The 10,337-nt window shown below is 35.8% G+C and overlaps 1 protein-coding gene across 3 annotated transcripts in view; it reads left to right on the top strand.

Moving 5' to 3' along the window:
- Positions 1-1,066: 1,066 nt before the first annotated feature.
- The window catches only part of LOC116305115 (oxidation resistance protein 1), a 38,372-nt gene continuing 29,101 nt past the window's right edge, over positions 1,067-10,337 (top strand). For 2 of the 3 annotated variants that reach the window (XM_089028667.1, XM_089028666.1), the window contains exons 1-3: positions 1,067-1,223; positions 1,475-1,686; positions 2,462-2,538. In XM_089028667.1, coding sequence (XP_088884793.1) covers positions 1,192-1,223; positions 1,475-1,686; positions 2,462-2,538 — 321 coding nt within the window. In that variant the 5' untranslated portion in view covers positions 1,067-1,191. Of the gene's footprint in view, positions 1,224-1,474; positions 1,687-2,108; positions 2,273-2,461; positions 2,539-10,337 lie in introns of those variants that run through there. The other variant, XM_089028668.1, reaches the window with a different exon arrangement.

Here is a 10,337-nt window from a genome sequence, read left to right as displayed (position 1 = left end):
TTTACGAACAGAACTGAACACTTGCCAAGCTGAGAAAATAGTTCCAACATAGCGGCCAATCAGCTTTGCTTTCATGATACCTGAATTTTTTTTTGCGCAAGTGCATGTACTATAGTGGTTTTTAAAATTCGTTTTTTCCCCGGCTATAGGTTGGGCTGCGCAATTATATTTTATTGACGGGTTAACAAAGGTCAGCTCGTATATACCATAGTGTAATCGTGGTTATATGAAAAGAAGTTCACAAATACTGCCAGAACTGAGTAGATGGGATGCGTTACCTCTTACAATCCCTGTCGGTCTGAAAAACTGAACAAGACCGAAGCAGTTCGCCAAAACATCACAGTACATTTGAGTGAAACTTCTAAAATGATCAATGAGTAAGTACTACACCAACCTGTATTTAGCGACCACATGATAAAATCCCCAGGGTAGTCGCTAAAGACCGATCGGCTCAATTTCAGTCCAAGTCGGCCATGGCCCACTCACTCGCGACCGTAAAAAATCATGCGTTTTCGCTTCATCAGTATGGAATAGACAGGCATCGAGCTTATTTGGAAATGGAAATTAAATTTCGAATGGTTTCGAATCTGAAGTTCGGCTATATTTTGGCTTCAGTTAAGGTCACTCTTGGCCCCCTGGCGAGCGACCGCAAAATAATAATAATTAAAAAAAATGCTTTCTCTTTAGCCTACGGACAAAAAAGGTATCAGTCACAGTTACAAAGGGAATTAAAATGTGCAATGGTTTCTTTTGTTTCAGCAGTTCGATACCTTTGGTTTCGTTTCGGCGTTGTGGGACAGCACATGAAGACGATTCCAAATCAAGGTGCGAGAAGCCGTTTTAGTTTTTCTTTTTATCGTTTCACCCCTAAAACTTCACTAAAAAACAAATAATTTACAACAAAACTTTCCTCCGATAACTTATTTAGTTTTTTTCCTTTTCGTATTTAACGTTTTTATTATTGAACTTTTTTTGAAAATGCACATCAAAAAGCAATAATTACGTACTCGTTGCAAGCTTTTCAATCGATAATTGTTCGGGAAGGAAACGACTGTCATTCGAGTGTCATTCTGGGATCTGCAGTCGTGTGATGGAGTCTAAACAGAGCATGTTTAGATGTGTTCAATGCTGCTGAAAAAAGTCTAAATATGCCATCAGAAGGCAGGATTTTAGTCATTTCTAGCTCGTGTCATGTATAGTTTACTTAAAGGTTATGCTTTAAGGTAAGAAATGTGGTAAAAATCATGGAAATGTGTTGTTTATATTCTTTGGTTGAGTGATGCTGGATGATCGCGCCGTGGCTCAAAACTACGGCCACTCAACAACAATGAATGAATAAATTTTACGGATTCATAAACGACTATAGAAAAGAAAAACTGCTAGAATACCACGTGGAAGTACTCATTAGACTAACTTATTGTTATGTGTAACTAGACTAACTGTTAGACTAACTTATCTTTGTCTTGTTTTCAAGAAAACCCACCGAGGATGACAGTAATGATGGAGTGAATAATGAAGACGGAAGCTCAGAACTAATTCCCTCGCATCGTTCACAGCAAGAAAAAAGCTCACAGAGCTCAAGCTATGGCCGCTTTTTATCCTGGGGACTCGAGGGAGTTTCTTATTTAGGAGGACAATTAAAACAAAGGGTCGAAAGAAGTCTTCTTTGGGTTTCTCCTGAGACTGGTGAGTGGGTGGACCCGCCAGATGCACTTTTGGTGGTCGTGGATGACATTACCCTAACTTTTGTTTATCCTTTTTTACCTGCAGCTCACATCACTTAAAAATATTTTTATCTCATCTTCCTAATAGCATAAATAGATTCATTATCTTATTTTCTCCCCTATCTTTGAAAAAAAATTTATACGCCTACGATTTCGAAGTCGCACACTTACCAGTACAAATCAACTCTACCTCAAAATTTTGCACTTTATTAGAGCAAGATTTTAAATTTTCTGGCCCTAATTTTCTGTCATAAATTATGTATCACCTCACTGACGAGTAGCACTGGTAAGTCGTTATGATTTTCTATCCATTGAGAAGACCCGTACCATTCAAAATAGTCAACAACGTACACCATTGGACTGTTTTGCAAACACGGAACTCAATCAAGATGGCTGACATGCGATCCAAACTTTAGGATTCCTCTCATTCGTTGGTCTTTACAAGACAAAGAAGGCGTTCTTTATTGATGGAAATCATCCATGAGCTCTACGGTTTAAGCAAAATTAATGATCTCGCACTAAAGGGGCGAAAAATCCCGCTCTAATTGGTAAATACACTGCTCTTAGAAACCTGATTCCAGTCTGTCAAAACGCTGTTAATTACTCCATTCATTTTCCTCTTAGATTTTCTCTTATTTCTTATTTACCTCACGATAAAAGATGTTATTTAAGACGACCTTAAAGATAAACCATTAAAGTACTTAAATAATGATTTTTTTCCGTAATATTTTCTGCAGATTTCCAAGTTGAAGACAAAATCGCAATCAACATGAGGAGAACAAATCAAAAGCCAGAGGGGGCTGTTGAATATTCGGTAAGATCTCTCCTTTATTTACTCCGAAAACCTCTAGATCTATATTCTTTTAACTTCTTTTGTATGGAATTGTAATAGATATTGTTTTTCTTTGTGTCATTACAATATATTTTTTGAAATATAATGACCATGTTTATTTCATGTATTGTATCATGTTAATTTAATAATATTATTTATAATTCGTTATTTATTACTTAGCATTACTAAGAGAGATTGACATAAGCTTAAACTTCAATATATTAATTGTTCAAAGGATAAATTTCAATATTGATTATGAAACATTAATTTCATATTCTGTTTCTGTTTTTCTGGTCTTGAGGAAGTTAAAGATATTTGGACATTACTTTAAGAAGGATAGATATAAAAAATACCTGTTACTTAATCTCCTTGCCCCTTGTGGCACATAGGACTTTAGGTATACAAAAGAAGTGAAAGATAGACATGCAAAAATACAGTATGCATTTGCCATTATGATAAAAAATGCTAAAAATATATAAATGAAAGAGATCTGGGGAAGTATGTATTTGCTGTTACGTTAAAAGATGCTTAAAATTAGCAAAGAAAAGAGATTTGCGGATATATGTATTTCCTATTACGCCAATAGATGCTAAAAATATATAAATGAAAGAGATCTGGGGAAGTACATATTTGCTGTTATGTTAAGAGATGCTTAGAATTAGCAAAAAAAAGAGACTTGCGGATATATGTATTTCCTATTACGCCAATAGATGCTAAAAATATATAAATGAAAGAGATCTGGGGAAGTACATATTTGCTGTTATGTTAAGAGATGCTTAGAATTAGCAAAAAAAAGAGACTTGTGGATATATGTATTTCCTATTACGCTAATAGATGCTAAAAATATATAAATGAAAGAGATCTGGGGATGTACATATTTGCTGTTATGTTAAAAGATGCTAAAAATAAGGGGAGAAAAGAAACTTGCGGATATAATGTTTTCCTATTATGATAAAAAAAATTTGTTTGTTCAATATTTGTTTTTATTTGTTGCTTTCATAAAATATTCTAAAAAGTTGTAAAAAAGAAAGTCTTGCGGAAATACATAGTGTTGCGCTTATGCTTTAAGCTGATGTTTCACTGGATGATTCACAAGGACAATTTTTACACTGTTGCACGAAAAATTGATGCCGTGTAGCATGGAATGTACAACGATTTTCAGATTTGGCAACGCCTTGCAGCAGGTTTTTGATTTAGCTTCAAAAACTTGCAGCGCAAAATTGGAAATTTTTTGCAAGTTGATTCGTGTAATAGCTTCCTCGACGAGTTTCGCGCAAAGCATACCCAAAATGCAGCTCAATACTCTCATAGAAGCAAGGCAATGTCAACAAACTAGATGGCGGCTTTGAAATTGCTAAAAATTGTCCTGTGTAACATGTTGATTTTCGAACGAACATTGTGTGAAAAGTTGACTCGTGTAACGTATTAAAAATCATATGAAGTCGTATTGCGAAAAATCGTCGTTGCAGAACGTCCCATGTTAAACACCAGCTTTAATTTATGGTAAAACAATAAAATAATGATGAAAATACGTAAATGAGAGAGATTTGGGAAAATACTTTTGCTGTAAGTGTCAATGAAAGGTACTAAGCATTCAATAATTATACTGTAAGTATGTACTCTTTGCTGTAATGCTTAATAGTTCACTGAATGTGATGAAGCAAACAATAGCAGCAGCATTAGCTTATGTATATTAGACCAATGTCTATGATATGGCTCATAAAGCATGACATCAAAGCAAGGGAGGCATATATAGCCAGGTGTAGGAAACAATTCAAAATATATTATATATAATAAATATTATTGAGAGAGTTTTGTACTTCAGGAGCTTCGTTATGGCCTATTTTTGACATCATTTAGAAATGATGGAATGATGACAGTTTTTTGGTGTGATTAGACTCAGTTTTTAGTTATTGAATTAATATGCTTGTCTGAAACAGACATTTAAATTTACGTTTATACCCAGATGTAATTATTGGTCAAATTGCAAAATTTGTCAAATCGCTGATATTGTATGCCATTTGGGATTAGTATCAATCAATATTATCAATTACTATTTTTAATAAAATAAAAATAATGGTGTTTAAGCAACCATAAATGAAGATAAAATAATTTATATTACAAGTTTATGGTCGATATTCATGCAATAAAGCCATGAATAACGACCATATCAATATAAACTGTATTATATGTATCATGCTCACAGACTCGTTTGTTAGTGATATTGATATGGAAACTCATGAATAAGAACGATATCAAGCTCTTATCATATGATCTCTCTATATTAGTCATCTCTAATAATAATATAAATTATAATAATGAGTATAACATTAAAGTGCACCTAACTCCTGATACAATACTTTCAGTATTGCTTCTACATATAATGTGAATAGTTGAATGGTGAAATATTTCGTCATTCGAATCATTGTTGCGTCTTTAAGTTATGAAGGTTTATACCTCCATTGTGTTACTGATTGTGACGTCACCCCAGGCTAAGTGCATTTGTTTTAATTTTTTATGCTAAACGCTAGCCATTATGAGTAATCAAATTTACAATAAGCATTATGGAAACCTTGAGTATAATGATGATGTTTTTTCAAAACTGTTTGTGTGAACCAGTCAAAATTTGTATATTTAATGAAGCCTGGGGTGATGTCACAGTCATTTACATATTGGAAGTATAAACCTTCAAGTAATTAAAGTATTATATCAGGGGTTAGGTGCACTTTAAGTAAACAGGGTAATGTCAGGGTAATATCAGGGTGTCCGCAAGGCGAGAGTTGACTGTATCTCTGCATTAAGCAGCACAAATCAACAAACGAGTGTCTGTGTGCACACATCATATTTACCTGTAGGTGAATATAGCAGCATAAAATGTAAATTGTGGCCAACGAGTGTGCCAGATTTATTATATTCATGTGTGTAAATATACTAATATTTATTATAACTTTCAAACTCTCTCACATTCTTAAATTAATTATATAAATATTGTGACAAATAACAAAGTCAAAATAATGGTTTATAGAGATAATTCTTATGAAGTTTTCATTTCATTTGTTTTCTTTACATTTTCATCTTCATTTTATCAAAAAATCTATAGTATCTTTGGTAACAAAAATTAATCATTTATTAAAAGGTTGTTGCCAGGCAACAAATTCAAAAAGTCAAAGTTCCATTTATATTACACGTACTTACTGTATGTTGATTCAGAAGAAGCTATTTTGCATCCAAGTCTATTCTTCATCATTTTCTTTCTTGTTGAGAAAATCTTTCAAAAGATTCAAACTCAAGTTTCAAGAAAACTGTAAGTTTTATATTTAATGATTAAGATTTCACATTTGATAATAATCAAAATATATTATAAATATAAGTTATAGAAATTCAAATTTATTTTTCATTTGCTACATTCAGTGTATTTCTAAAACAAATAGTCCTCACATTTTCATTCACCACATTAAATTTTATATCCCAAAACATTTTTAAAAAACTATGAGCCAAGTTTCAGACTCAAATTATAGATTTTACAGGTGCAAACATGTTATGTTGTAAATTTAATAGAATTTTTTGGCCCGTTTCTTGTAGTCATATGAGCCGATATCAAAGGAAATTATATGCATTTAAAAAAGTTGAAAAAAGACATATCACAAACTACAGAACTACCATAAATCCTGAAACCATTAAATGGTTAGAATTCCACTTTTACATTAAATTTAATAGTTTTTTAATGGAAATATAAGAAAACCATGAATAATTTTAAAACTTTTTCCTGTAATATTTCTCCACCAAAGCAAACAGACTTGAATTTGTGCATTTTTCATTTTATTTGGAATACAAACAATTCTCCATGAATTCAGCTAGAGCATTTATAATATTGTAATAGTTCCAACAATTATAATTATAAGGGCTCCTCTGATATACATGCTAACCCAAAACATGTATTTCATTTAAAAATCTATGAAACATATTTTTATGGTTACATTTGAATGTTGCAGTTCAAACAGTGTCTTTATACTTTTGCACACACTTCTTTAAAAGAGGTTAATTTAGAATTATTATATTTTCTCATTTTATCCCATAATTTTTGTTTAATACTGCAGTATTTCATTTAAGATTTAAATTTAGATTTAGATTTAGATTTCCACAACAAATCTATATAAATAAATTTTATTTATAAATGTATATTTCAGACAGTCAGACAATCATAAAAAGTCAGACAGTTAATATTTTGTATGAATAACGATAATAAAGTAAATCAATTATTGATTTAGTTTTAGTTTTTTAACCTAAAATTGGCTCAAAAATATGAGGTTACAGATCTTGCATTTGTAAAATTTTGACTTATTATATATAGATTATGAGAAATTTACTTAATCCTAACAGAGATCAGCTGGTTTTTTTTTGTACATAAATTTTTTGTATACTGTTTTGACTATTTTTTTTATTTTTTTGAAAACATTTTTATTTTATTATTTATCTATTAATTAGGATTAATTTATTTTATTATGCAATTGTTGTGTTGTTAAAACTATGTGATATGCCAGTGCTTGGTCGACTTTAGCCTCTAGTAAAAATTGACCTGATCTGGGGTTGGTAAAACTTGAGAATCACTATCCATTGTAAGAAGTAGTATAGGGAATGGGGGTTCCAGCGCAATCTCAACACGGGCAAGACCCGTGTCAAAAATCCACCTACGGAAACAACCCACTCCAAGTGTGGTTGGGGGCAACAGCGCAAATATGTTAGTCTATATATGGAGTGCGAAGAATGTAAGAGAACTTTTAAGAAAGAAGCGGATTTGAAAAAGCATTTGAAAATGAAGACGAAGTGTATGAGCAGTTATGATTGTGGATGTGGTAAGAAGTTTGAGACTAAGGTTAAATTGTTTTGGCATTGTCAGGACTGTGAGTACGACTACGACGACTTAAAAAGTGCTTGGTATTAGGTATAAAATATTTCCTATTATATAGATGGAATCCCAAAGCAACTTCAGCACGGTGTCAATACCCGGTAACGGTGAGATTGACGTTAGACAGTTTTGGCGTCAGTCAGAAAGGAAGGTTAAAAGGACTCTCCGAAAAGGTATAGAAGAATTAGGAGCCCTGAAAGCGAGCATAATGGTAGAAGTAAGTTTGTCAAAAGACGAGGTAATGACGACAGCAATGTTGCGATCAAAGTCGTTAGTGATATTAGAATCCACGAATCTGGATAGGTCACTCAGTGAAGCCTTAGAAGCAATAATGGAGTCGCTGTCTAACTACACGAAAGAAGGATCGGGTTGGACAGTAGAGGAGGTTGAAGGAATAGAGATAAGTATAGCCAGGTACGTACCCATACGAGGGGGGAGTTACGTACCGCTACCAACGTGGGTAGAAAGGAAGAAGGCTATTGTAAACGTGAAGAATGAAGACAATCGATGCTTTATGTGGGCAATCAGGTCTGCACTGTATCCAGCAGAGAAGGATCCCTGTAGGACAAGTAAGTATCCCACAGACGATTTAGAGTGGGATGGTGTGGAATTTCCCATGCAGTTGATAGACATCCCCATATTTGAGGAAATAAACGATCTAGCAATTAACGTTTACGGAGTCAGAGAGCAGACGATAGTACCGTTAGTTCTGTCAAAAAGTAAAGGAGAGCGCGTACATTTATTCTACCACGGCGGACACTACTCATGGGTTAAACACATTAGCAGACTATTCTACAGACATACTAAGCACAAAGGCAAAAAGTACTTCTGTGACTGCTGCTTGCTGTCATTTACATCCTTAAATACCCTAAAGAAACACGATGAGATCTGCCGCGGAGTCGAAGAAGTGGCGCAACGGATCCAGATGCCCACCAACAAAGAGCTTTCATACGCAGACCATCAAAAGCAGATGCAAGTGCCTTACGTGATATATGCAGACTTCGAAGCGTTGATAACTAAGGAAGAGCAGAAACGTGGCGCCACGAATAAGGTAGGATTACACGAGATCTGCTCCTTTGGTTACATAGTAGTCAGATCAGACGGTAAAGCAAACCCTCCTGTGATTTACCGAGGTAAGAACGCAGCTAATGAGTTTCTAGAAGCATTGCGAGAAGAGGAGGGGGAGATTAGAGAACAATTAAGACGTCCAAAGAAGATGGAATTTACCAAAGAGAACCAGGAGGCTTTTAACAAGGCAAAAAAATGCCACATTTGCCAACATACGCTTCTTCAGTTTGGAAGACGAGCCAAGAAAGCGTGGGATGAAGATGGAAAGTATCTAGGAGAAGCTCATTTTAAATGCGGGAAGTATGCTAAGAAAGGTGAGAAGCCGGGAAAGCCCTCCACGCACTGCATTCACTGCCACAAAGCATTTGTTGAGGATTTCTATGTGGATAAGGTTAGGGATCACTGCCACATCACGGGCAAATACAGAGGTGCGGCTCATTGGAAATGTAATATAAACTTCAAAGTAGATCCAGAAATGGAAATACCCGTATTCTTTCATAATTTAAGGGGTTACGACAGTCACTTACTCTTACAAGGAACGGACGGCTCCGAAGTAAAGTGCATACCCAACAACAAAGAAAGGTACATGTCCGTAACCGTGGGCAAGCTGAAGTTCTTAGACTCGCAGCAGTTCATGGCGGACTCCTTAGCAAACTTGGTTAAATACAACACGGAGTTCCCCATTTCCAGTCAATACGGCGCGGAAAGGAAAGGAGTCTACCCATACGAATACATGGACTCCTGGGATCGATTCAAAGAACCCCTACCACCCAAAGATCGCTTCTACAGCACCCTAAACGAGTCTGGTATAAAGGATGAGGAGTACCAGCATGCGTTAGACGTGTGGGAAAAGTACTCCTGTGAGAACATGGGTGACTACCACGACATCTACCTAAGGTCTGACGTAGTGCTGCTTGCAGATGTTTTCCAAAGCTTCAGAAAGATGGCTATGGAATATTACGGATTGGATCCCGCTAATTTCTACACGGCTCCTGGGCTCAGCTGGAGTGCTTTGTTAAAGAAGACAAATGCGCAGTTGGATCTCCTAACGGAGTACGACATGTATCGGTTTATGGAAGACGGTATTCGTGGCGGCGTATGCGGGCCCAGCCGACGTTACGCCCGCGCAAACAACCCCTTAGTAGAGCACGACCCAGAGAAACCAACCACATACATTTACTACCTGGATGCGAATAACCTTTATGGTTGGGCAATGTCACAGTACCTACCTGTGAGAGACTTCGAATGGGATCCAGTGAAGCCGATAGACTTCTACATGCAGGTAGGAAAGGAGGAAGACAAGGGTTACGTCTTAGAAGTGGATCTGGAGTACCCAGAGCGCCTGCACGACGAACACAATGAGTTCCCCTTAGCACCAGAAGCGATAGAGATACCATTTAAGCAGCTAAGTCCGCTGCAAAAGCAAATGTGCCCTGGTTACAAACCGTACAGGAAACTAACTATGAACCTGATGGATAAGAAGAAGTATGTGGTACATTACCGCAACCTGCAGTTCTACGTGCGACACGGAATGCGCGTAGAGAAGATCCACAGAGTCCTAAAATTCACGCAGGAACCCTGGATGCGCCCCTACATTGACTTTAACACGCAAAAGCGTACCGCAGCGAAAAATGACTTCGAGAAAAATCTCTTCAAACTGATGAACAACAGCGTGTTCGGAAAGACAATGGAGAACATCCGCAAGCGCGTAAGCGTAAAAATAGTCAGCACCAAAGAGGAAGCAGAAGCATACGTGTCACAGCCAGGCTTCGTTAGATACGTAGAAATGCTGAACTTCTACGTGATT

Source organism: Actinia tenebrosa, unplaced genomic scaffold, assembly GCF_029948245.1.
Source record: "Actinia tenebrosa isolate PJP-AT-01 unplaced genomic scaffold, QUT_ActTen_1.0 PGA_scaffold13__45_contigs__length_12533684, whole genome shotgun sequence".
NCBI lineage: Eukaryota > Metazoa > Cnidaria > Anthozoa > Actiniaria > Actiniidae > Actinia > Actinia tenebrosa.
The sequence above is the reverse complement of the archived record's forward strand: the minus strand, read 5'-3'. Positions and strand labels throughout refer to the sequence as shown.